Here is a 26,614-nt window from a genome sequence, read left to right as displayed (position 1 = left end):
CAAATGAGGCACCGAGCCTCGCTGCACTTGCATCCTTCATTCCGCTCCGTGGCGTAACCAATGTCGTGGGACCTGCTCAAGCGATTCCTTGAGTCCGACGTCTTCAACTCGAACCCCTTTCTCTCGGTCTCCTACCTTTCGTGAGCGACCCTCCCCTTGCGCCCACCCGTCGCCGCCATGCGCCATGCTCTCAATTGACGCTTGTTTCGGCAATTGGCAATTGGAACGGCCTCTCTGCTAACCCTTGATCTCTCTCCTTCATCTAGTCGCTATGCCGACCATGTGGGCATTCACTATGTCCTGTGCAATAAGCTGCGACAATTTCCCTACGAGGATATCGAGTTCTTCCTGCCGCAGCTATGCCACCTAATAATCAGCGTCGACAACGAGTCCATGGCCTTGGAGGAGTTCCTCCTGGACTTGTGCGAAGAGTCCGTCACCGCTGCGCTTCTGGTTTGTTTCGTCTCCCCGCTGTTGCGCTGCCGTATTCGCTCACAATCTCCCAGACCTTCTGGCTATTCCAAACGTACCTACACGATCTATCCTCCAATCCGTCGTCCAAGGCCTTTCAAACGTGCCGGAGGGTATATAACAAGGTGCAGCATATTGTGTTCGGCCTGCCAGATGCTGCAAGGCACGATAAGATCAAGGAGAACATCTTGCCCGTCACGGTCCTGGCGAGCTTCGTCTTGGCCAGTGTCGCGGTGCCACTCGTCCCACAATGGGCGGGGCCACTCGCTGTGGCACAGGCTAGGAAGCCTCAGCCCTCCGACGACCTCATATCCGATTCTCGAGATAGCAACCCCAAGACAGCGCAGGTGACGCGAGCCCACACGGTAACGGCTGGGAGCACGAGGTCTAGGCGTACGAAAGATGGCGGGCGGATGGTCAGCGCGCCGGATCTGGTATCCCCAGGCGTCGTGTCGTCTAACTTGCAGCATCGGTCGACGGATCCATCTCCGTCTCGGCCAGGTTCCTCTGGCTCCAAGACCCCCATCGAAGTCAAGCGTCTTCCGTCTCATCTCAACATGAAGAACGATGACGCCCGTCTCAGCTCCTCTTCGCTACCTCTCCCTGAGCTACGTTCCCCGAGGCTGGCCATAACGAGACCGGCAACACCAGTATCGGCAGGATTTCCCCCACGCCCGAACGATGCTCTGAATAGGAGACATTCTCTTCACTTCAAGAGCGGTGCCGCAGGTTCTGACTTGACAACGCTACAAAAGACAAGATTACTGCGCCAGCACTACTTTAGATGTGAGACGCAATTCCTGACCGCGCTAGAGGGCATCTCCAACAGGCTTGTAATCGTGCCAAAACCCGCTCGGCTCAGTGCTCTTCGCGCGGAGCTGGCCCTTATAGCGCAAGATCTGCCGGCGGAAGTGGACGTTCCAGTTATTTGCCCACCTACCCTGGTGGATGGATCCCCAGCAAAGAGTCGGCACCATCGAATTGTTCGTCTGAATCCAGGAGAGTCGACGGTGCTGAACAGTGCAGAGAAGGTGCCATATCTTCTCATGGTTGAGGTACTGAGAGATGACTTCACATTCGATCCGGATACGCCAGATAACAAGAGGCTTTTGGCCACTCTCTTATCCGATCCCGGCCATACCCGACGTATTTTTGACCTTTCCGACTCACCTCGCATACCTATAGCGCCCAAAACACCAGAGACAATAGTTGACAGCGTGTTTGAGCCTATTTCAGGCGACTTGGGAAGCTCTCCCCTGATCAAGCCATACGATGACGATCCTTTCCAGAAACCCCAGGGGAAACAGGTTCCGCCGTCGCAGCCTCAACGTCTTCCGAGCGCTGGCACGTCTGCAATGTCGACTGTAATGTCAGAAATCACAACTCCGCGGAGCTCCAGAACATCAACCTCGAGATCGAGCAGTCCAACAGGCCCACTCCGCAAGATGACACTCTCTTCGCGGCCTAATACTGTAGTCGATCAACCAGATTTCTCCGCGCTCGCTACCCACATGCGCACGGCTTCACAGATGTTGGCTCAGCTCGAAGCTACGAGTGGCAAGCGACCACGACATGAAGTACAGGCAATTCGAGCCAAGATTATTGCGAGCATGCAAAGCTTGGAAGAGCAGAGTTTCGATATGGACGAGCAGGGCCCGACCTTTGACACCATCATTGCTAAAGCCTCTACCGCTCAAGCGAACTCTGTTGTTGCAGCTACCGAGGCCCCTGAAGCCGAGAGCGAATCTCCCGTTGAACCGGGGCCCAATGCTGGCGCAGGATTGGCGAGAATGGAGAATGATATCAAAACCGGTGGTATTCAGAGTAAGGGTGACCGCGACGATCCTAGCGCGGCTGTCTTCGGTGAGGCATGGCAAGCGAAGAAAGAGCGCATCCGCAAGACTTCACCGTATGGATGGATGAAGAACTGGGATTTGGTCAGTGTCATTGTCAAGACCGGAGCCGACTTGCGCCAGGAGGCTTTCGCTTGCCAGCTTATTGACGTCTGCCACAAGATTTGGGTTGACGCAAAGGTCAACGTCTGGGTCAAGCTTATGCGGATTCTCGTTACTGGCGAGTCCTCGGGTCTGATTGAGACCATCACCAATGGCGTGTCGCTGCATTCCATCAAGAGAAGTCTGACATTGTCGATGGAGACAAGCCCCGGTCAGAAACGCCGGTTTGCTACGCTTAGAGATCACTTTGTGAAGGCGTTCGGTGCTCCGGATAGCGAGCCTTTCAAAGCGGGTGTGGACGCCTTCAAACGCTCACTAGCCGCTTACAGCATGATTTCATACATCCTGCAGCTGAAGGATAGACACAACGGCAACGTACTGATCGACAGCGAAGGTCACATTGTCCACATCGATTTTGGTTTCATGCTGTCCAACTCGCCAGGCTCTGTTGGTTTTGAGGCGGCACCTTTCAAGCTCACTCAGGAGTATATCGAGGTGCTCGGTGGCATTGGGTCTGATGATTACGAAGACTACAAGAAGCTCTGCAAGCAAGCTTTCCAAGGTAAGGTCTGTATTGAGCCTGGAGAAATTACATTGCTAACTCAACTTCAGCTCTGCGGCGGTCTGCGGATAACATCATCGACTTGGTGGCCATGATGGGGCGTGACTCAAAGATGCCTTGCTACTCGGCGGGAGTTGTCCAGGCCACACACAATCTCCGTCAACGCTTCCAGCTGCAGCTGAGTGCGGACGAAGCGGAGCAGTTTGTGGAGACTGACCTGATTGGCAAGTCCCTGGGCAGCTACTACACACGGCTGTAAGTTTGAACAATGTCTTGTCCGCGAGAAGCTCAAACTAACGTGTCTTTTTAGCTATGACACCTTCCAATATAGAACGCAAGGCATTTACTAGACGGTTGTGACAACTGAGACAAAGAAACCTCGATCAACAAGCTCTCGAAAGCATTGGGACATGAACATGCATCTAGGCATTTGGGCGGCGTTGCGGTTGAATAGACGACTGAACTGAACTGAACTGAACTGAACTGGCTAGGCTGGTAATGACGCAGCCGAGGAACGATCTTCTCGGTCATTTTTTTTATGAGTTGATGGGGGAGGGACAGTAGCTATCACAAGAGGTATAGCAGATAACTGGCCGCTTGAGAGTTGAACGTGATATATAGGATACCGAAATATGCTGAAATATGATTATATATCCAAGAAGAGATTGGAGCATCCGTATCAGTAACAGGTTCTCGTTGTGCCCTGGGGTGGTTTTGTGCCGCGGGACCCAAATTGTGAAGTGACAGATGCTGGGCTGAGGAGAGCGCATGCTCCCTGGTGAACGTGATGACACCAAATGTCTTTCATGTACGAACTGGTATCCTACTTGAAGTGAGTCTAGTCCTGAGACCGGGTCTGTGTTTTGTTATAGAAACAGGCGAGAAGATTGTCCATAGACAGGAATTGATGGCGATTGCAGGGCGAAAGGGTGATACATACGCTGAGTGAAGATGTGAGATACACCCTCGCGAATGACTCAAAGAATAAATAGCACGGCAGGGGTTCTTCTTTGGATTCCCAAGTATCTGTCGTGTGAGTCTGACTGAGTTACCGGGCATTTGTGTTCCGTTGCTCCGAGTGAGGTTGGGTGAGTTGTCGTTGAGCCTCTGAATAACATAATTCCTCGAATACGATAACATACCCCAGGGCTAGGTTGAGGTAGGGTCTCAATATTAGGTATGGGCGGCGGAGCGATAGGGCTATCGAACAATCTATGAAAACAGCCCATGCGGCCTAGATATCACGTTCAGACGTGGTCTTTGTGTGTTTCGCAAGGCTGTAGAGAGAGTCCAGGTTAATAGTGCTCTCATGGATGTGGACAAGGATGAGCACTAAACATTGTAGGGGGTGAGAAGAAGGGAAAGGGGGGTGCGCTGTGAGGTCTGAGAGAGATACCTTTTTGAGCTCTTGAAATCTTCAACTTCCTCATCGAAATCACAGCGGAGTAGATGGCGGCCAGCGGCTAGGATAGAGGCGTAAGGGGGGAGTTCCGTCGGGGAGGGGATCTCATGATTACTATCAAATCCCGTCTACGGACAACACTCCCCACTACCCGCTGGGCTACTTCGGAACTAGGCCGGGACAATGCTTCTCACAGTCGTTGGAAACAGTCATGCTATGGATTGGCAACGTCGGATAGAAGTCAACTTTACATCATCTCGTCCTTCGGCTTCATGACAGTATAAAGATCTTCGTCGAGACGTGGTGGCTTTGGAGCTCGCCATAGATTTGCGAGGTTCCGGGAATTGTATTTCAAAAGTGTCATTAGTTTTCACTGAAATCAAATGCTTCAGAAATGCATACATACTTCATTCAATTCCAAACTCTTGGCTACCTTTTCTCAAGCTGGCGACACTGATCAGAAAGACCTATATGAGGGAATCTTTCTACCCATCCTCTCTTCTCTAAGCATCTGCGGCTGAAACTTTGAGCTTTGGAAACTTGAATTGGGTAGCTTGTGTTCGTTTGATCTGCTAGGATTAATCCATCAAACTTGAGGTCTCTGAAGGAGGCCTAGTCTCCTGCTATATAACCTGCGAATAGTATTTCTACATTACCATTTCGCTTCCTTCTTCAGTGCCTTAATATTATTCAGAAGGGAATAAGACAAGAGAGCAAGGTCCTTAAGAAGGGAAAAAAGTTGCCATCGCCCCTTAAAAAAGGAAGCGATGCAATTCCAAATTTTTTTGAGATTGACATTCAATATTACAGCCCCCAACACATTCAAGAAATCTTCCTTCCATCAGAGGAAACCCGCGCTATCCAGGTCGGTATAAAGAACAGCCGTCTGCAGGCCCGGAAGTCTCCCTGATTTATACCTTCTTGAGCGAAGCCAGGGAGGAATACTAGCAGTCAGTCCCACCCTGTACCAACACAACCTTGATGAACCTTTGATAGGCCTGACAAGATAGCTGACCTTGGGCTTGTCTCAGCGACCAACGGTGGAGGGGGTTGCAACACGAAACACGTCAACCACGTCTCAACTGCAATGAAAGCCCGAGGTTCCTGTTCATCCATTAACCTTCACCCGAAGCCTAATGTGTTACCTATTGCCATACTCAACGTAGAAATAGACGTTATGCCATCACGCACGTCTCATCGTGGCACCTCACTCATCAAGAGTTTTGTCAGGTGCGATACAAAACACACTACGCTTATCGTGCTATTCATACCACCTCAGTAGGGCTGAGCTTACGCCCATGAGCTATGTGAGGAGAATCAAGATTTGAACATGAAAAGATGTCAAACAAAAAGTCACAAATGAGCTGTCTGTGGCATTATGTAGGACCACCGAATCCGAACTCGCAACCTTTCGTAAGAACCCAATTGTGCGTTCGTCACTTTCCAACACGAGGTCATGGACACTTCAGACGCTGCCAATGCCTTACTTTCAAAGATTTCTACGCTATAGATGTTAGGGCGGAGATGGTTGTGGTGTATTCGTCGATGTGTATTTCATCTGCACCACCTGAGGCCTGCAGTACAAAACCAGGACACGATGGGAACTTCATCAGGTTCTGGGCCAAGGTCTCACCGGAGCATTTAGTTGCAGACAGCACAGCCAGGTATGCTGGAATCAAAAATGTACATGGTCTTTGACCAAAAGACTGCATTATGTCTAGGGTATCTTGCACACAGGCCTCCGCGAATCCGGGCTTCCTCCTCTTACACACCACTCCACTTGCCAAACTTGGTATACCTCTTGTACATCTCCCTCAAAATAGCCCTGCCACTGGCATCCATGCTATCGTTGAGAATCTTCCTCACCTCGAGCGTCGTGATGTCAAACACGGAGTTCATGCCAGGCTCCAACGCCTCGCGGACCTCGCGCGGCACGTCGATGTCCAGCTGCAGCTTGACGTACGCCATGAGGACGAGGTACATGTGCCGACCGGCCGACCTCTTCGCCGCGTCGGTCGCCGAGTCGAGGGCGCTGAGGTGCTGCACGCGGGAGACGGCTGCCGCCGCGGGCTCGCACACGAGGGTGACGAGGCGGGTGAATTGTGCGGCGTGCTTAGCCCGTTGCTGTGTAGACGATGAGGGGTGAGCGAGGGCACCGAGCAGGGTTTCGAGGGTGGTAACGAGGATGTGGTAGTGGCCCTCAAGCCGGAGACGGTGCTTCTTGATGATGACCTCCATTAGCTTGCAGAGCCATTGGTACACGCTCGGCGACGCGTCGAGGAGGTGGCCTTGGTCGTTGGAGACTATTGCTGCCGCCGTGCTGAGCGTCGTCTCAATGTTCCACTGGGTCATGGACTCCGACTTGACGTCGAGCAGCTGTTGTAGGACTTCGGCGGTCCTGACGAATTCACGTACAGTTCCGGCCTGGGCCAGGTACCTGATCAGTTTGCCGTGGGCTGTGGCCAGGTCAAAGGTCTTTGACTTTTCAAGACCGACAAGGGATTCTATGATTATGATGAGCATCGATCAAATGTGAGGAGGAAAAGAAGCCTACCAGTCATCTGAGTAATCACACGGCGGATGGCAAGGAGTTGGCCTTCGGAAGTCGAACCGGCTGCCGGAGCAGTATCTGTCTCAACGCCTTCAAGAAGGCTCTGAACATACTGAATCTTGCCGTTGTAGTCAAGACCAGCGACAGCGGCGTCAACAATGTCTTCTAATATCGATTGTCTGTTGAAGTCAGAAAGGGGATCGGGCACTGCGCCACTCGGTAGTGGTGTGGGCAGCGTGCTGCTGAAGAGCTGGCCAAAGGAGGTCGGCCGAGCAGCTGCCACCTTTGACGGGAAATACTTGATGAGGAATGCCTGAAGCTTCCAGCCGCTGAAGTATCCATTTGTAATCGCCTGCTGGCTCACCTCCTCCAACTGAGACACCTTGATCTTGAGCCCCGCGACGGCCAGCTTTGGCAAAGTTCCAGCTGCGTCGAGTGCAATTAGGGCGCGGTTGACGATGTCTCCCTTGACCTTCTGCCTTCGTGAGGCCTTGGAAAAGTCACTCAACGTATCTTGAATGAGACTTCCCAAGACCGAAGCTATTTGATTGCTGTCGATGACAACAGCTTTGTCATCAGATCCGGCTTCAGGTAGCACAACGGAGAGCAGTGCCTTCAACAGAGTCATTTGCACAGAGGAGGCATCGCCATCTAGGTCCTTCAGAAGAGCGGGGACCTTGTTGAAGTATTGTGTGCGCCATTCCTGGTGATCATTCATTTGTCGCACGGTTGATGTCGCCAATTGTGCGACGAGCTGGGACAGGCCGAGAGCCGTACTCGAGTTGCTCTCCGCGCAGACTTTTGACAATGAGTTGGCAATCTTCTGAAGGTCGGCGAATGACATTTTTTGGTAAAATGTTGGCCTTGACATCAGCTTGACCAAGAATCCCAAGACCAGATGCCAATCCGAAGGATCTAGTTGGCCTGCCGCGTGGACTTTTGGAACCAGGACTTCCATGAGACACTCCCTCTGTTGTCTTGTGATAGATTCGTCGGGGATTCTTGATAATTCAATCATGGCGATCCTGCTCTGCTGCTCAGCCCAGGGAGAAGATTTTGCTGAGGCTTTGCTGATGATGTCGATGGCGTGATCCACCACGTCGGCTGTCAGCTTCCTCTTGCACAGGTTGTTTTCGTTTGATGCAACCGCGTGAAGCACGTTGCCTAGCTTCACCTCGCTGCCCTTGGAAGAGGTCTCATCACTCAAGGCGCGTTGCAAGTAGTCGGGCAGACCGCCTGAGGACTTCGCAAGAAGAGCCACAAGTCTTGAAGCTGCGAGGGGGAACTCTGCGCAAAATCTTGGGACATCAGAGGTATCTGAAGCTGCAAAGTCTCGCGAGTCGAAGAGGCCCTGGAGGTCTTCCACCTTGACCTTCTTCAGGAGTCTCTCGACGAAGCTTGTAAGCAAGGAAGAAAGAACAGTCTGGTCGCGGCCGTCGGGATACATTGATAGCCAGAAGTTGTATGCGCACTCCAGAGCCTCGCACGTATCTTCGTCGTCAAATTTAGCTTTTTGTAATGCCTTTATGAGATCTTTCTGGACCTTATCCCAGAGAGCGGTGGCCTGGTCATAGTCTAGCCAGGAAACAGTCTTGGAGATGATTCTCCAACGCAGGGAGCGAATATCCGACGGTGTTTTGCTGGCCGACCCGACGTTCAGCGCAATGTCGGCAAGCTTGCTTCCAACCGCATCGGCATAGTCGTCCTTGGTGATTGCAGACGCGAGGGTGTTGAGGAAGATGAAGACTGCAGCCGGACGGAGTTCCCGCTGCTCCTCAACCCATTGCAGCAGATTGACCAACTGCTTGGTGGTCAAGGACTTCTGGATGCCCCCAATCAGCGTCGGGTTGCGGTGTACTCTAGTATACCAAACGGGCCGGTCTCCGGATCGCAGCTTCTTGTCCTCGAACTTTGAGAGCTGATTGAACCACGTCTTCAGGAATGTTGATAAGTCGCGGGCATTCTCAAAGCCAGTTATCAACGACTCTATCAGCTGGCGCATAGTGTCCTCGTCCGCCTCCGCGCCAACTGTAGTGATCCTGTCGCACACTTGCTCGAATAGCTGTGTGCCCTGGTCTGATTGCAAAAAGATGTCCGCGTCACATTTCGCAATAAGCGACAAGAGACGCCAGTCAGTCTCGCTCTGGTTATCAGAGAGTGCGTATGTCTCGCAGACTGACAGAAGGTCACTCGGAGCGATGCGAGACTTGTTCGTGATTGCTTCATCGAGGATTCCTTCCATAGCTTGCGATTTCTCGCTACCAGACAGCTGTCGCATGGCACGCTCAGACATCTTGAAAACCTCCTGCATCCAGGCCTCCTCAGCCTTTGTTGTTGTGAGTCCTCCGACAACTCTCGGAGCTGATGACACTAGACTATAGAAAATAGGAACCGCGGCCAAGGCGATGTTCTGTATTATGGCGAAACAACGAACGACGATCTCGAGATCGGTTTTGTTGAGGTATGCCGACCTCGCCGGTAGAACAAGGTTGCGTTGGAGGAACTTCTCGAGGTCACGCGTCCATACCTTGGCCACTTGGTCATCTTTGCTCGACTGGTTCTTAGTCTTGCCCATAATAGAGAAAGATGCGCGCGAGAGGTGTGTCGCGACTTCAAGCGCATCGGCACCCCCCTGAAGATGCAGGTCCCAGGCGGATGAGAAGACCTTTACCCATGACTCTTGCGCCTCAAATGGCTCGGTGTCTGACGCTTCCAGAGAGAAGTCGCAAAGGGACAGCAGAGGCGAGAGCAACTCTACCGCCTCGGTCGCAGGCTGGGCGAAGAGTGCCTTGATGTGTTCTGCTCCCATCCTGTCATGGGCGGACCATTGTGCCGCCGGGTCCAGTCGTTCAAGCAGATTCTTTAACGCACCAAAGATGGCCTCCCCCGTGCCTAGACAGCCCTCGAAAGACTGCAGCGTCTTCAGCTCAAAGACTGCGGCATGGTTCCTTTTCCTCTTCTTCGATTTAGGATCCGAGATCTGGGCTTCGGTGCTCGGTTTCGCGACGCTCTTGAGAGTCTGTTGAAGAACCGCCATGAACTTTCGATCGGCTAGGGACTTTGCGAGTGAAAATAGAGGAATTCTTTGGAATGCGCAATCGAGAATGCGCCACGTCAAGGGAAATCGTCGGATTGTGTCGGCTTCATCGTTGTTCGCTTTCATGACTTTGAGAAGCCATCGGAGGACACTCTCCTCAGCGGCAGAAAAGGGCACCTGGCTGGCAGATGTAAGCTGCTTCCATAGTCGGTCGAGGTTCTCGCCATTGGCCCCGGGGCCCGTTTGGTCGAGCGATCGCACTGTCTTGACCAAGTCCCTGTCCGACGTCTTCTACAGCGGTTAGGGGACAAGGATGGAGTTGAGTACAGGACTGGGAAACTTACAATAGTCTCAGAAGACCTGCTTGGACTTGCATCAGTCATTTCTACGTCCATGATAGGCAAACAACCACGAGGGACTTCAAAAGATGTGCAGATCCTTTGAGTGCGCTCAGGTGTAAGTCGCATCGACTCCCCGCGATTTTTGGCTGGAGCTTTCCCAAAATTTCGGGATTCTGCCGCCCCACCTAAGCCGAATAAGTCACCGAGACTCACACCGAGACTTACCGCCCTCGGGTGTTCATCATCAATTTGCCGGCTCTCTCCGAAAACATCACTTGGTTCAATTCCATAGCTGAAGCTCCGACCTCGACAACACCATTGCGCATCGAGTCAATTGTGTAAGCACCGCTCCCTAGCTCTTCGTTTGATCCATTGACGCTGACGATCAGCTCCCCAGGGCATCGACGACCATGTCAGACACCTCCGTTCCCCCTCCCCCGAGCGCCGTCGCGCGCCCCGTCAGTGAGGCACTTCTCAACGAGAAGGTAGCTCCCCCAAGCCGTTACCAACATCGATAACCCGAGATCCCTGACCATCTTCTAGTGGGACCACTGCCTGTCCAACCTCCTCGTCAAGTCTACCCTCGGCCTTGGCTTCGGCGTCGTCTTCTCAGTCCTCCTTTTCAAGCGCAGAGCGTGGCCCGCCTTCGTCGGCGTCGGTTTCGGAGCCGGACGCGCATACGAGGAGTGCAACTCCAGCCTGAAGCAGGCCGCCAGAGAGATCAGGAAGCAGGCATAAGATGCCACGACTGTCGAATCGATAGACGACGCGATCCGGATTGGAATACAGCTGTACAAACATACTACGCAACACGCAGGTGAAGCTTGCTAGGGAGCCAGAAGCTGGCGGGCCCTTGTGCGATCACCCTTAGGAGCCGGTGAACTAGGATAGGGCGGGGACGAGCGAGGGAATAGAGTCTTTTTATTTGTCTGTCCATCCTTGACTGTTCTGTCCTGTTTGCGTGCTATCGCTCAGCTGCTACGGATGGGGCGTTGGTCCTGAGCCCGCATTCTCCACACCCTGCTCGTCGAAGCGCCTCGATGGTCTACGGCCACAATGTGCGGGTAAACATTCATCGTTCGAACGAATCGACCCTCGAATGTCGGCCACGGAGTGCTGTTCCAATTGCCGGGATGTGTCGCTGGAAAGCCCCGTCGATATGCCGTCGAACTTTCCGTTCCCACCGTTACGCTCATCAGAGGTGTCTCTAAGGTCTGAAGATGTGCTTTGGAGCAAGGGAAGCCGTGTCGTCCCTCTCCAGGAGATGGAGCTCGTTCCTTCCATGTCCCGCCACGGAATCGCTCCGTCGCTGGACGCCGTTGATGAAAACCTGTGTTGTGTCGTGTGAATTCCATCTCTCCCGACCATTGCTTTCCGGAAAGCTATTGGCCTCATGTTGTGCGCGGGAGCGCCTCGTTTTGATGCCGACCAGGACAATGAAACCGAGGATACACGCAAGAACAAAGATGGCGATGGCGAGACAGAGGACTTCTAGGGGTGTAGCCCGAGGCGCGTTTGGGGACTGTTCAGGAGAACCTGTATGGTCGCTTTGCAGACCATTGCCAGCGGCGACATCTCTCGCGTGTTTCATGAAGCTCGACATATCTGCCGTGCCTCCGGGATTTGGGAGTTGGACTCCGCCACGGCCGAAATGTGGTCTTGCCGCCCTGTGTCGCGTTGGCTTGAAATTGTCGGCAAGGCCGAGTTTGTGAATGACGAATGACATTGTGAATGGAAGTAATCAGTAGGTGTCTCTAGGTAGAGTCTAAGTTATTCTTGAGAAAAGGTCTTAGGGGCTGGTCGTGTGGTTGAGATTGAAGAACGATTTGGACGATGCACCATCCATAGTTCTCAGATGCACAGAAATAGTCAGGGGTACCTTCTGCGTGTGTTGAATAACTCATAACGGCAGGTGTAATCTGTAACCAGAAGCTATGCGCAGATACATGTAGTGGGAAGGGGTAGAAAGGAAAGTGCGGTCTTAAAATTTCTCATGAGAATTGAGGATTGTGGTACCACACTCACTCGGGAAAATCGGCGTCTCTTGCCATAATTTTGTGTCATTGATGTCTCGACTACCCGACTTCAAGTCTTGAGAACGTGAATGGCCTGCTTTGATCGCTCTGCGGCTTATTCAAATTCACCCGGATCCCTCAAGGTGATGCACCGTAATTTCTTTTGAAGGGCGAGTTCATAGCCAGAAGCAGAGACATGCAAGCCTTGATCGAAGCTAATATGCAACATTGAGTGCACAGAGTAGTGTCTAAGGACCATCTTTTCACCTATCTGGTTTTTCATCGGAGGTATCGATTGCGCCAATGGATGAATTAGCCTACCAGATAAATAGGTAAAAAGTCAGGGAGGTTATACAATACCGTAAGGAGGAACACAAATTGAAACTCATCAATATAAGATAGTTAGTACTACGTAGTATAAGTACTAAACTTGAGGCAAGCTTATCACGTCTAGCTCATTTAACTTCGGTTCATTTGGCCATTCTGAAAGGCAGATTGCAGGATGTGCCGAATAAGAACAACCACTCTTTTCATAAGAATTTAGGATCTGTCATACGTTGGAGACCTGCCCCCCCGAGTTCGAATCTCAAATTCCCGGGGCCGTCCCGAAACCTCGGCGATTGCAGCTGCAGCCTCCGATGGTCTCCACAGCCCCGAGGGACCGGCTCCGACAACAGCGATGACCGAACCGAGCTTAAACGCCACAACGATAGGCTCATCTGCAAAGACAGCCGACTGGGAAGAAATCTTTCTGATGAACGCAATGTGACAGGATCTCCTACAATGCAATGCAATCTATCCATGGAGAACAATAAGGAGGTGTAGTTGAAAATTATGGTCACGGAGTTGAAATCAGTCTACTACCATTGGACAAAAACCATCAAGCTCCCCCGGGCTGACTAATGCGGCAAACAGTCAACTGCCGCCACCTACCGCCCACCACCTTTTACATCATAAGCTACCTCATTACCGAACATTAGCATCTTCAATTTTCTCCTACTGCCGCCCCCCGTTCAACGAATACCCGCTGTATCGACCTCAGCATCGCTCCAAGGCAGCTCAAAATGGCTTCTCTCCGGTGCATCCATAGCCCGTCGAGCGCAAACATCTTCGTGCAGCTTGCGCGCCGTACAACATCAACGTCGAACTCCCCGGCACCAATCCTCTCGGTACTTGTTCCGAGATGGAAGCCCGCCACCACCACGACCACTACCGCCGCCAGGAGAGCCGGCTTCGGCACCGCCCAGAAATGCTGCACCGAGACCATCACTAGGAGGTCGATTTCGCAGCGCTTTGCCGGGAGGACGGTGCGACAGCAGACTCGAGCCTTTACGGCCTCCGCGACGAGGAGGCAGACGAGATGCGCCTGGAACCCGAAGACGGACGAGGAAGGGCAAGAGATGAAGCTCGATATCACAGATAGAGCAGGCAAGGTAAGTGCAGCTTACGTGCATTCGAGTAACGAACAAGGGAGTTTCCGAAATTTAACAGCTTCGTTCTGCGAGTACAGCGTCTAGCCACCATCATGAAGAAGGACAACAACCCGAACCTAGCCCTGAGGATACAAGTCGAGAGCGGAGGCTGCCACGGCTTCCAGTACCTCATGAGCCTAGTCACCCTACCCGAGGGCGAGAGCGCAGAGGACTGGTCCAAGGTCGTTGGGGAGGACGATACCGTGTTCCAATATCTGCCGGAAGATGCCGACCCCACCAGCGTAACGTTTGAGGGACCAAAGGTGGTGATTGACGAGCCGTCGCTGGATCTGCTGAAGGGAAGCAAGGTGGACTTTACGATGGAGCTTATTGGGTCCCAGTTCAAGATCACGGACAACCCGTATGCGTCAAGCAGCTGTGGATGTGGGACTAGCTTCGACATCAAGATCTGAGGATGACTCAGCTCGGCTCAACGAGGGACGGGCACAGTGGGCACTCAACGCCCACTTGTACAATATTAATGTAATGCGTACAAACACTCCTCTTGGATCAGGACTTGAGATACCATGAGACATCACCACAGTCACACATGCACATTACACATACAACTCTCTGAAGAGGCTTGCATTGCTACCCATTGAACAAGGAGGATGGAGAATCCAGTGGTCGTCAAATGATCAATTCACAAATTCCCTTTTGTGGTTATCAACGCCGTGCAACCGTGCCAATCATGTAATAAACCCTTGGTATTCTCAAACCTGCCGAAGTCCCGAGTAACTAGACAAACCCTGCCAAATCCCCATTTTTGTTGATCATGAAGCCTTACAAACAACCAGTTTAGTTCATCTGGCGGATGAGGGCGTTGATCTTCTCCTCGCGGTTGCCAAGGTCACCACCCTCGATGAAGTGCTTGAACTTGCGGGGGCGGAAGCCGCCAGTGGGGTTGGAGAGCTTGAAGGGCCAGAGGAAGTTGGAGGCCTGCTTGAAGTTGGGGCCGACGGTGTAGATCTCGTGGATGAGATCCTCCATGCAGACGATGCCGTACTTGCCGAGGTTCTCCTCGATGATGGAGTTGTCGGTGAGGGCAACACGCTGCTTGTTGACCTTTCCGTAACCGCGCTTGTAGACAAGCTCCTTGACGGACTTGAGGTTGGGGTAACCGTAGGCGACCCACGGCTCGATGATCTTGATCATCTCGGTGGTGGCCTTAGTGATCTTGATGAAAACTCCGTTGTTGATCTGGAGGAGACGGAGAAGCTGGAGGATCTTGCGGGGCTTGGGGGCGATCTTGTTGATACCCTTGATGCGGATAAGGAAGATCAGGTTGGCCTCAGCGGGAACGTAGGCGGAGTCGTTCTCGCGGGCAACGCGGGAGAGGCGGACCTTCTCGCGCTCTGCGTCGCGGTACTCCTTGACGTACTTCTCAGCACGCTTGAAGATGACGCCACGCTTCTCCTTGTTGGCCTTTAGGAAACATGTCAGCGATGTTTCTTAGATCAGATATGCATTGAAAATGTGAATGATCCGGCAAATGTCAGACCCGAAAGAAGGTTAATTCCAACTGCATCGACCGTAGTCTAGTTGTGAAAGGTATGTTATGCATCATGAAGGCGGGGAATGGGGTAGATAGTGAAAGCAGAGATATACTTACAGCCTTGCGCTTCTCGGTGGCCGAGTTGCGCTCAGCGCGAGCCTTCTCCTGAGACTTGCGCTTCTTGAGGAGGGTCTCCGGAACCAGAACCTGGTTGGAGGTGGGGACGGAACTGTTGCAAATCAGATTAGTACGCAGTCCGACATACTGCAAGCAGCATGGGTAGAGCGCCGTTGCGAGAATTGTAGCTGAAGCGCGACATTCTCGCTGTGGCTAACTCGAAGTTCATGACTTTGATCGGTGAGCAAGCCAGGTAGTAGCAATAGCTCCAGTGGAGCAATGATCACCGTGGCACGATGCTCATCCGACAACACCTCAAAGCACAGCAAAGTGTTCAAGAGTATGTGCACGCATGTGTGGCCCACAAGCAGACTTTTCAGCACTGCGAAGAGAGTCCAACAAGCGGCAATGTTTTTGAGGGAGAACGAGTTACCGTTCATCCCCAACACCCCGAGCACCGTCTCTCAATCCGCAAGCCATATTCCAGGTCATGAAGGAAGGAGGGAGGTTGCCCAGGAGGGTTCGAGCTGAGAGCCAGGCATTCACGACGGGGTGAAGCAAGGACTCCAGCGAGAGGACCACGACAATCTGCAAGACATCGCAAACGGAACGAAGGGGGAAATGCTGCCGCTGCTACTCAAGAGCATTGGTGTACATACGTGGTGGCGGCCATTGTGAAGGCGGGTTTGGTTGTCGTCGGCGGTTGTCGTCGAAAATTGGTCGCTGGATCAGAAGAAGGAGGGAAAATAGAAAAGACCGCGGGATCGCAGAAGTTTTACCCAAAATTTCGCAGGCTCCGCTGGGGCTGGTGCATGGGCCACCACCAGCAAATTGAAATTCTCACCGCTCTCATTATTTCTCGCTTAGATAGGGTTTCTCAAAGCGCTAAGCCAGTCCAGGTCATTCTGCCCCCGCCAACCGCCCGACCCCCGTCAGGGCATTCTCGTCCACTTTTTTTTGTTCGTGTGTGCAGGGCTGGGCTTTGTGAAATTTCGTTTGGGATTATTGCGAGAGACGGATTGAGAGAGCTTCCCTTTGCCAACCACTCCGACTAACCACCACCGAAAGACAATTCGCCAAACACAGCAGTCACGATGCCTCCCAAGTCCAAGACCGTCCGTCCCGCCCAGGAGAACATCTCCTTGGGTCCCCAGGTCCGCGAGGGTGAGTTGTGCCCGGATTCCATTCGACTGTGACGTCGCGCATTCAATTTGCGTGCGCCGACCGCAACACGAGAAAATGAAGCAATTTTGCTGACTACCCCGCGATCTTCAGGCGAGCTCGTCTTCGGCGTTGCCCGTATCTTCGCCTCCTTCAACGATACCTTCGTCCACGTCACCGATCTTTCGTAGGTCTCACCATCCATCGTTTTGCCTCCGAGTTCAGGAATACCCCTCCCTCGTTGGCGAACATGAAGACAATATCAATACCCGTGATGGTGCAAGATGGCTAACTGGGTGATTCCAGCGGCCGTGAGACCATCTGCCGTGTCACTGGTGGTATGAAGGTCAAGGCCGACCGTGACGAGTCCTCCCCCTACGCTGCCATGTTGGCTGCCCAGGACGTCGCTACCCGCTGCAAGGAGCTCGGCATCACTGCCCTCCACATCAAGATCCGTGCCACCGGTGGTAAGTCCAAGACCCCCTCAATAGCCTCTCACGAGCCGTCGCGCTGATTTGATACCTCAGGTAACGGCACCAAGACCCCCGGCCCCGGTGCCCAGTCTGCCCTCCGTGCTCTGGCCCGTTCCGGCATGAAGATCGGCCGCATTGAGGACGTCACTCCCACGCCCTCCGACTCTACCCGCAGAAAGGGTGGTCGCCGCGGTCGTCGTCTCTGAGCGCCCGGTTTTACATCATTACCTGGGTGGCTTCCGTGGGACAGGAGCGCTCATTATTTGGTTTCTTGGTGGCATCGCGAAAAACGCGGGGAACGGCGCCTTAGCCTGGTCCCCACTCTACCTCTACGCACTGTGACATGCCTTCTGCTGCGGGCGACAGTATCTATCGTAGACAGAATAGAAACTCGCCATATATGGCCTGAACTGAAGAGTAGCTCCTGAACCCTCGACAAATTTGTGCACACACTGCGATGCTGTGACGTGATGTGTGAATCACTAAATAGCCTAAGCCACTGCTTCATTCATTGTCTTAGGTCTTGATTCTATGAAACCCAGCGAAATGGTTTTGATATGACCAGGGCGGATCTATGCCACGTATAAGCCTGAAAGTGACCACGCTTGCCCGGAACGCCATTCTCCTGATCCTTAATATTTTCATCATGGCCCTCGGGTCGTCCAAGGGCAACTAGAATTGTTCAGCAGCTACTTGAAAGCAGGCTTTAGCGTCCAGGTACCCCTACCCGTGCCACCCGTCTTTCCCAGGACGGCTACCCTGTCCAAGGCACTTTTGAAGTCGTCCGTCTGCTTTGGAGTCTTGCAATACGGATTGAAATGATCCACCAGCATTTTAGTCACTGCCTTGCCACCTTGACGTCTCATGAAAGTCTGGATCAAGGGTATGAAATCCTTCTCCTTCAAGGGCTTGTCCGTACTTGGAGTGTTGCCCCGTGAACTGGAGCCGCTGGCCGGCTGACCGATCCCCTGACGATCCGCGAGGGAAGACATGACCGCCGAAGAATTCACTCCGCGGCGTCGCGGTGCAGTAGGTCGGCCTCCCTCGCCTATCTCGCCAGTCCAGGTGACAGTTCCGATGGGGATACGGCGCGCAGCCTCTCCAGCTCGTCGCAGATGGGCGGCAGCCTGGGCCGCTATCTTGTTCGCCTCGTGTCGATTCATAGCCTGGTCAGCCTGCACCTTCTTCTTGCCATTCATGATTTGGTCATGCTCGTAGGCGCTATCCACAGTTCGAGAAAACAGATTCTCGGTAATGCGCTTCTCCTCGCTGTCATCTGTAGGCTCTGTGAACTCCTCCATCGCAGCGACGCCGGAGAGCTTGCTGACCGTGTCGACCTCATCTTCTGCCTTGACGGAGGAGATGGGTACGGCGTTCTTTGACGGCTTCTCCAGCTGATTGTGGCCCTCTGACTGATTGAACTTGACTTCCGCACCCTCAAAGACCTTGCTTCTGTTGGCGCTGGCCATACTATGGCTATTGTCGCCGAAGCTGAACAGGTCATAAAGGTCAGAAAGATCGAAGTTGGCCCGCTGCTTCGGATCTTTGAGGACTTTGTTCGTCATAAATTGCTTGAAGATCTGGCGGTGGTAAATCTTCTCCTCGATAGTACCCGAAGTCATTAGCCGGTAAATGGCGACTGGCTTTGTCTGGCCGAGTCGCCAGGCTCTCTCTCGCGCTTGCAAGTCAGTTGACGGATTCCAGTCAGGGTCGTAGATGATGATCCTGGTCGCTCCGGTGAGGTTCACACCTAAGCCGCCGACCTTAGTCGTCAACAGGAACACGTCAATAGAGGGATCGTTGTTGAACTTGTCGATCAAAACTTGTCTCTTCTCGATAGTGACATCTCCATCCATGCGTAGGTAGTTCATTCCCTCCATCTTGCCGATATAGTCCTGGATGATGTTGAGCATAATCTTGGTTTGGGAGAATAGCAGCGTTTTATGCCCAAACTTCTTCCACATCGGAAGAAGGTCGCCGACCATCTGTAACTTGCCAGATCTTCTGGGGCTTCCCCAATCGTATCCTGGTTGGTTCTTCCTGTTTACACTAACAAGATCCGGATGGTTGCAGATCTTCCGCAGGATATCGATTCCGTAGAGGGATTGACGCTTTTTGGCCATGATCTGAGAGACCGCATCCGAATGAATGAACCTAACGTACTCCTCATTTTGTTCCGGCGTTAACTTGCAGAACAGCACCTGTTCCGTCTTTTCCGGCAGGTCTGACGCCACGTCAACCTTAAGCCGCTGAAGCAGGTATTGGCTGATGGTTTCCTTCAAAGTCGTCGCGCATTTCTCAGCAGTCATGACTGCAAGATTAGTCGCATTCGCGTGCCCGCCCATCTTGATAGGAATCTCAAACTGTTGTCTGAAGTTGACCAGAGTTCCTAGTCGCATGGGGAAAATGAAGTCAAATAACGACCACAGCTCAGTGAGATTATTCTGGATTGGTGTACCCGACAGGATCAGCCGATGTGGTGTGTTGAGACACTTGGCTTGATATGTGACATTCGCGTTGGGAGTGCGAATTCTGTGCCCCTCGTCGAGGATGGCGTAGCCCCATTCCAGGGACAGTAGTTGCTCGCCATAGGTGTTCAAGCCAGCGTACGTGGTGACCAGAACGTGTCCATGCTTGGCAACGCGCCTGACGATACGCTCTGCGGCGTCACGATTCGTCCTATCTCCAGGATAATCTTCATCGTCATCATCCTCAGCCACATTGACCATGCCGCTACCAGACGAGTGCAGAATCGACACTCTTAAAGGAGGCCACCATCGGTGGAATTCATTAACCCACTGCTGCATGACAGTCGCGGGGACGACTACTATGACGGGCTTGTCAAGCTTCTTGGTGTAGTGCAACGCCGCAACGAAAGCAATTGCTTGCACTATTGAGCGTATTAGAAATATTTCATTCATCTGCCATCAAGACTTCTTACCTGTCTTTCCAAGGCCCATCTCGTCCCCGATGATGCCACCTACGCCTTGCTCGTAGAGCTCGGCAAGCCAATGAACACCAGTCTTTTGATACGCGAAGAGCGACGCATGAATGTCTCCCGGGAGCCTTAGCCCGTTACCAAATTCGTGATCAGGCTGATCAGGTGAAGGTTTGAACCACTCTTCCTCGCCATTCTCTTCAGTTGAAGCGTCGCCATCAGCATTGCCATTTTGTTGTTGACGAGCTGCACTCCGTCTCCTGACCCAATCGGCAAGGCGTGCTTGATAGATCGCCTCATTTCCGTCGTCGACGCTGCTCAGGTCGACTTTTGTGTTACCAACGGTGACTGTATTCTCAGCAGCCTTCTTACGCTTATTCTTCTTATCCGTAGTTGTGCCCTTCTTGCGCTTGCGACCCGTAGCTTCTTCCTCACTAGTGTCCGAAGCGTACTGGCTTTCAGCCGAACTGACAGCCGACGCATCAAATTCATCGGACGATGCTCCTTCATCCACCTTGCGCTTTTTTCTCGGCCGTAGAGAAAATTCAGTCTCAGCGGATGCCGGAGCTGCTTCTGGATGTTCAGCAAAGCCGGGCATGCGCAATACTTGATGAGACTTCGGCTCTTCATCGTCGCTCCGGTATTCCTCTGCAGCCGCGTCTTGCTCAGCCTCGACAAGAACATCTGCTAGCTCTCCTTCGAAACCATCAGGTCGTTCGCCACCAATGTTGGCAAAGGGCGTAATCTTTCCGGTCCGGACAAGGTACTCTCTGTGTGACTCGCCGGCCAAGCGTTTAGACTTGCTCTTAACAGGATCGTCCACGACCACAATCTCTTCTTGCCTCTTATCAATGCGAGCTTGGCAGTCCGAGATGTCGTTGATAGCATTCTCAATCTCTAGGTCCAGCTTGTCGAGCTCCTTCTGTATGATCCGTGATTGATAAGGGTTCCGTCGAGCTCCTTCTAGCTTCTTTCGTTGGTCTACTCTTTTTGCCTCGAGTTTATCTTTGGTGGCTTCCAGCTTTTCAATGCGCTGCTTATCCTTCTTGTCTTCTGCCTCAATTAAGGCGGCGTTGGCCTGTGTTGTAATGTCGCGCTCTAAGTCATCTTGATCCCGGATATCGGCTGTGATGGTTCGCAAAAATGCCGCCTCGTCGCCCTCAAACTGAACTGCTGTGGTTCTGGGTGCATCTGCTTCAGTGCTGGAAGGTGTGCTTTCCTCACTTGTTTTCTCGGCAACTATGCCACTATCTTCTTTGTCGGACGACATCTTGAGATCCGATGACGGAGAAATTTCATGAATCCATGCCCGATGTTCCGGACTACGACTGCCGAAATATAGACTTTGAAGTTTCCGGTTTTGATGAGCTAGTTGAGCGCACACAAACAGCCGTGCTGGTGGTTGAGGATATGAGAATTGAGTGAAGTTGAGAATGGCTATGAGCTCAGGTGGCGGACATGCATGAAGGTACCAAGTTAAGTAAGCGACAAGCAGGATTCAGATTCCAAGAGACCTTCGTGAGGAAAATCGTGTGTGTTGGAGGAGTGACTCACTCCGGTGAGATCGTGAGGCAAAGATTCAGGACAGGCAGCAGCGCGTCAGGCTTGAGCGTACACCAGCGATTTGCTCCGGAAAACGATGACGCCACGGCGAGGCAGGAGCGAACGGTTCGCGCAGTCAGCTGCTCTGGACAGGGATCTTAATGGTAAAACTTTGTGACAAATTTGATTGGTAGAATTTGTCGGTCCCGTAATTACCATCGGTATGGGGCTGTCTTAGGTAAGCACTGTTCAGGCAAGCCCTTTAGACTTCTAAGCTCGAGGCTCTTTCCCAGCCACAATGAGAATCGGCAGGACAGCCACACCTGACTAATGCGGCATCCCATGCAAAGAAGGAGCCCATAAGGGTACTCCGTGCGCACCTCTCTGCTCATCTTGCCATTGCTGGGATTCAACTACCTTACACCCAAACAACTATTGCGTCTATCCAAAAGCAAACTTCGTATAAATCCACGCCTAGCAATGGTCTCTGTTTTTCTGTGACTAGAACCATGATTAGGCGCTCTCCACTTGGCATTATTTCAACGGTTGGTCACGGCCTTCGGTCCCTGCACCGGTCCTCGTCGACTCTACGGAGCGCTCCCAAAATGGCTCCCGCTTGGCTACAACCCTACCCTCGATCATTTGCCCCAGAAGAGCGCACCCAAACTCTATGCTTGGAACCTGTCCAATTTGGAAGAAAATCATTCTGTCTTGAGTTCATCGGCCCGTCGGCTAGATGGATCAATATCTCATCAACGCCACCGCAACCAACAACAACGTATCTACGTTCTTGGCGTTGGAAACCTAGGAATTCTCTTTGCCAGCTCGCTTGCGTCTCTACCAAATCCACCACCGATAACCCTCGTTGTTCACCGCAAAGAGCTTCTACTGTTATGGAGACAGCAACCAGGCATCAAGATCACTCGGGGAGACTCTACGCAGGAGTATTTGGATTTTGATGTTGAGCTATGGTCCGAAGAAGAACCGCTTTTAGGTCCGGCAAGAGAGGTTGCGGATGGACAGGAGATTTCCAACCTGATCGTCACGACCAAGGCATCCCAAGCTCTTCCACAGGTCGATCGAGCACGTCGCTATCTCAATGACCGCTCCACGGTTGCTTTCGCTCAGAATGGCATGTGCAAACTTTGGCCACCTCACGGCGACTCCTACATGGCATCGCGGTACCCAGATGCATCTGCTTCTCATCCCAACTGGCTGGCTTGCGTGACAACTCACGGAGTGACTTCCTTGGGCCAGTTCAAGAGTCTACATGCCTCCGAGGCAAACCTCAAGGTCGGGCTTGTTTTCCCAAACAACTCTGATAACAACGCCTCTTATCTATCGAATATACTCGCCAGAACACCTCATCTCAACGGCCAGGTTGTGGCACGCGACGAGCTATGGGTTCTTCAGCTGGAGAAACTCGTGGTTAACTCCGTCATCAACCCGCTAACCGCCATCCTTCGCTGTAAAAACGGCGATCTATTCACAAAACAAGAAGGCACTATAGCGAAAATCATCAGTTGTCTGTTGATGGAAGCCAGCAATGTTCTTCAAGCCCTGATCAAAGACCGAAGCACCGAATCAATTCTACAGACAGTCCCTGGAATGCCATCGGAAGCGGAGAACGTGACGACCCGCGAGTACGGACGTCAACGTAGCGACCTCCTGGACCGCTTTTCCCACGACAAGCTCAAGGAGATGGTTTACAGTGTTGGACATAAGGTCCGAGAAAATACGAGCTCTATGCTTCAAGACGTTCGTGTTGGGAAACTTACCGAAGTCAACGAGTTCAACGGATGGCTAGTTGAGATGGCTGCCTATCTTGAGTGTAGGATTGACGTTGTCCATCACAAGAATCTCGTCGATCTTGTAGAAAATGGCACTGTGTTGAACGAAGAGTCTCTCGGCAAGCACTTCTCCAACCTAGTATAGTAGACGATCATTAAGGTGGGCTTGCCAGTGCTTGAATTCGATGTTCACACCGCTTCAACGCTTGGCCCAGGTCACAAGACAGCAGAACACCGACGAGTCTTTGAGCAAGACGCGATGACACGCTTGCATCCCCCAGAATGTCGTCGATCTTAGTCCAACACTTTACGCGATCAACCGCGATGATACTGGAAATATTGACCGTACAGGGTACAACCCTCTTGATGCTCGTGGACTCGGTTCAGTCACTCGACTGCTCGAAAACTAGACGACACCAGCATAGCGTCCAACTACCTACTGAATGAATCGAATCCACGGCAGAGATGCAGCATGAATTTGTCGTAGAAGCTACGGGACAACCTTGTTTCGATGACTTCGTCCTGACGGTACCGAACTTCGGCGGGCGACCTACATCCGTCCGGCAATCGCGCTCCTTGAGAAGCCACTGGCCATACTCGCGGTATGCCAACGTGGCCCAGTCTCCTCCAAAGGTGACTCGAGTGCCCTTTTGCAAAGCAATCCCGGAGCCTGTTAGTGTGGGTTGGTGTGCAGTTGCACTCGAGGTGGCCTACTTCATTTGCCACGTTCGCTTGCTTGCCGCCCCTTAAGAGACCACATTATAGCCATAATATCAGGCGTGATATACTGGTAGCCCACCACGAGTAGTGTATCGTGTCAGGGGCGGACGGAACATCAGCGACTGCCATGGAAGTACCCGGCCAGAAGACTTTTCCTTCCAAGGAAACGCCCACACTCTTGACCCCTCAGGATTTGCACCCGCCGCTTACCTTTTGCCGACGATGCCGCCGAGGTGTGCGAGAAAACTTCATGCGAAGCTACGTCCACCCCCTCTGGGATTTCATGATGGGCAGTAGATTCGCATATTCGGAAACGCTGCTTAAGCTTGCCTTCTGATGCCCGGCATGCGGCCCTCATCGCATTCGGCATCGTGTTGATGCCATGGAACGAGTCTCGAAGCTTGCTAAACACACCATAGAGAAGCGCTATTCATTGCGACAACAAGGTGAACAGCCAGAAATAAGTAGTGGATGGTCTTCATGGATTGAAACGGCTACGGTTGTCAACTTATACAGTGGAAGCTAGCAATGCACCAAGTTCTGCCCACACAATCTCGATATTGATCTGTCATAAGAAGTGGATCGTCCGTGGCGGGCCACCAGTTCAAAGACGTTGAAAAGCTCGATCTAGAGTCAGCATGGATCTTGGGATCATCTGGCTTGAAGTCACGCCATTTCCTCTATAGCAGCAAGATCTTGTTCCTTGCATTCGGTCTAGAGCTTGCTTTTGCTCCCTCAAACATGACAAACACTGGATGTTCGATGGCAGGCCGATGGGTTGCCAAGCGGCGAAATAAGAAGCGGAGCTCAGGGCACACGGCAACCCAGAGGGCTCAATTAAATCAGACCATCAATTCCCTCTCTTCGGTGGAATGCCGCCATTCAGCAATCATGAAGGGCAGTGTTCCTCTTGGTTGCGAGCGAGCTACACGGTGGAGAGAATGGCGGACCCAGTGATTGCTAATCATCAGCGCTCCATTTTCCAACATATGGATCCAATTCATATTGATGCCTCAATTCTCCGATTGGACGACAGGGGTTGAAAGAAAACTTCCGGTGCATACTTGACGGAGATTTTCCTGGCGATGCCTGTCTGATGGGTTCTTGTCAGCCCATTGCGGAGACTGTGGACGACATCAATTTCGACAAGGCTAACAGCATCCCACAGGCGAGTGGTTTGGGGCAACAAAGCTACCGGATCAAAACCACTTCAGAGAGAAACCCCAGGAATTCTATAGCATGCCTCACGTTGATCTCGAGCTGGTCCTAAATACCAACCTGTGGCAACGGAGCACCAAGTCCTGATTGGCACTCAAATTGGTACGAAAAAAGCGTTGCGGTATGGTTACATCGCAGCGTCAACCTGCATGACGCATCTTCGAACAGATTGTTTGTTTGGCCATCAACATACGGGTTTCTCTTTCATAGCTCAAAAATGGAGTCTTCCAATGGACCAAAAGCTACTCTCTTGCTCAGGGTCGGACATATGCCTACAATATCGGTGAAACCCGGCATATACTCGGCGCTGTGGTCCTCGGCTGCAGTAACGTCAGTCAGCCGCTTGATCCAAGCTTTCCGGGCTGGCACACGGAGCAACCGGGTGGGTGCAAGGCCACCGCAAGGGTTCCTTGACAACGACTTTGAAGTCAACTTTGGCCCTTTCAGCAACGTCTCGGACTCGAGAGACTTAAGCCAAGGCTTGCTGCCAATATCAAGTGGTCGCCGCCTTTAGATCTCAAGTATGAATACGGCTAGTTTGCGTATAGTCGGCCGACTGACCCCTCAGACAACCCTATCAGCCCTAGACCATGAGACGGGACATGACGGTGCTGATGCCCCGAGGATCACGCATAAACCATGTCCCCTGGCTCGCGCTCCAGGAAATCGAGTCCAGCATCCCCCGGCTTGGATACTGAGCATCCTCACCATCTGGTCCGGCAGTTCACATACGATAACCCATTATCAATCGCACATCAGGAGTTTCACCTGGGACGTCTCATGCGCTGAGCTTGCTCAAATTTTCAGCATGAAGTTCGCGAACCCGTTGACATTCGTCCGAAGAGATGGCGAGCCGCTGACGGGGCATACAGCCAGGTAGGGTTGGAGAAAAGGTTCAACTTCATCGTCAGGAGGGCGGGTTGTGTTGTTCTTAGCCCCTCCCATTTTCAAACGTCGCCTGCATGACCACATGGCAATTTCCCGTGGGTGCCTTGGAGCCGCAACATCGTGGTGCCTGATGTTTTGGCTTGCTTGATCTACGCCATGCGACAGGGTGCCTATCCTTTTGCGATAGGAATTGCCACAGTTGCTAAAAGCTTAGCTGTCTTTGCAGAAGAATCTGGTCACCCGTCGTGTACGGCTTCGGAGCTTCACGATTACTCTCTGCGCGAAGTGCGAAAGGGTGTCACTGTCCGATTTGCGGCCCCCCACAATCGGAAAGTGGTCTCGGGAGTCACGAAATCTTTGAGCTTAAATGTGTTCATAAAATGTCTCAATAATATAGCGGCGGACACGACCTTTCGAAGGGGGGTGCGATAGTTGGGTGGTAGTAACCCCATCCACAAGCAGCAGC

General features: G+C 52.4%; 8 protein-coding genes across 8 annotated transcripts; 5 read left to right on the top strand and 3 right to left on the bottom strand.

Moving 5' to 3' along the window:
• Positions 1-60: 60 nt before the first annotated feature.
• On the top strand, positions 61-3,338 carry PIK1 (Phosphatidylinositol 4-kinase pik1alpha (PI4-kinase)(PtdIns-4-kinase); the record flags this gene model as incomplete). Its single annotated transcript, XM_053189962.1, has 5 exons — positions 61-140; positions 267-453; positions 507-2,988; positions 3,039-3,243; positions 3,299-3,338. 5 exons carry the CDS (start codon positions 61-63, stop codon positions 3,336-3,338), a joined length of 2,994 nt encoding a protein of 997 aa, XP_053052384.1.
• A 2,816-nt stretch (positions 3,339-6,154) lies between these two features.
• Positions 6,155-10,373, bottom strand: N0V96_008343 (uncharacterized protein; the record flags this gene model as incomplete). The annotated part of the gene is made up of 3 exons (XM_053189961.2): positions 6,155-6,894; positions 6,945-10,269; positions 10,323-10,373. The coding sequence occupies 3 exons, from the start codon at positions 10,371-10,373 to the stop codon at positions 6,155-6,157; spliced, it is 4,116 nt and encodes a 1,371-aa protein (XP_053052383.2).
• A 356-nt stretch (positions 10,374-10,729) lies between these two features.
• Positions 10,730-11,057, top strand: MIC10 (Mitochondrial inner membrane organizing system component; the record flags this gene model as incomplete). The annotated part of the gene is made up of 2 exons (XM_053189960.1): positions 10,730-10,804; positions 10,863-11,057. The coding sequence occupies 2 exons, from the start codon at positions 10,730-10,732 to the stop codon at positions 11,055-11,057; spliced, it is 270 nt and encodes an 89-aa protein (XP_053052382.1).
• Positions 11,058-13,398: 2,341 nt separating this feature from the next.
• Positions 13,399-14,219, top strand: ISA2 ([4Fe-4S] proteins maturation; the record flags this gene model as incomplete). Its single annotated transcript, XM_053189959.1, has 2 exons — positions 13,399-13,767; positions 13,845-14,219. The coding sequence occupies 2 exons, from the start codon at positions 13,399-13,401 to the stop codon at positions 14,217-14,219; spliced, it is 744 nt and encodes a 247-aa protein (XP_053052381.1).
• Positions 14,220-14,604: 385 nt separating this feature from the next.
• Positions 14,605-16,091, bottom strand: RPL7 (60S ribosomal protein uL30; the record flags this gene model as incomplete). Its single annotated transcript, XM_053189958.1, has 3 exons — positions 14,605-15,231; positions 15,419-15,530; positions 16,078-16,091. 3 exons carry the CDS (start codon positions 16,089-16,091, stop codon positions 14,605-14,607), a joined length of 753 nt encoding a protein of 250 aa, XP_053052380.1.
• Positions 16,092-16,512: 421 nt separating this feature from the next.
• On the top strand, positions 16,513-17,258 carry RPS14B (40S ribosomal protein uS11; the record flags this gene model as incomplete). Its single annotated transcript, XM_053189957.1, has 4 exons — positions 16,513-16,582; positions 16,694-16,766; positions 16,886-17,046; positions 17,107-17,258. 4 exons carry the CDS (start codon positions 16,513-16,515, stop codon positions 17,256-17,258), a joined length of 456 nt encoding a protein of 151 aa, XP_053052379.1.
• A 483-nt stretch (positions 17,259-17,741) lies between these two features.
• Positions 17,742-21,260, bottom strand: rhp26 (DNA repair protein rhp26; the record flags this gene model as incomplete). The annotated part of the gene is made up of 2 exons (XM_053189956.1): positions 17,742-19,942; positions 19,994-21,260. 2 exons carry the CDS (start codon positions 21,258-21,260, stop codon positions 17,742-17,744), a joined length of 3,468 nt encoding a protein of 1,155 aa, XP_053052378.1.
• Positions 21,261-22,702: 1,442 nt separating this feature from the next.
• On the top strand, positions 22,703-23,467 carry PAN5 (2-dehydropantoate 2-reductase (Ketopantoate reductase) (KPA reductase) (KPR); the record flags this gene model as incomplete). Its single annotated transcript, XM_053189955.2, has 1 exon — positions 22,703-23,467. The coding sequence occupies one exon, from the start codon at positions 22,703-22,705 to the stop codon at positions 23,465-23,467; it is 765 nt and encodes a 254-aa protein (XP_053052377.2).
• Between the last annotated feature and the right edge of the window lie 3,147 nt (positions 23,468-26,614).

The sequence above is a fragment of the Colletotrichum fioriniae genome, assembly GCF_027942845.1.
Source record: "Colletotrichum fioriniae strain IMI 355084 chromosome Unknown scaffold_10, whole genome shotgun sequence".
Classification (NCBI taxonomy): domain Eukaryota; kingdom Fungi; phylum Ascomycota; class Sordariomycetes; order Glomerellales; family Glomerellaceae; genus Colletotrichum; species Colletotrichum fioriniae.
Note: the sequence above shows the minus strand (reverse complement) of the source record. Positions and strands in the feature narration are given on the sequence as shown.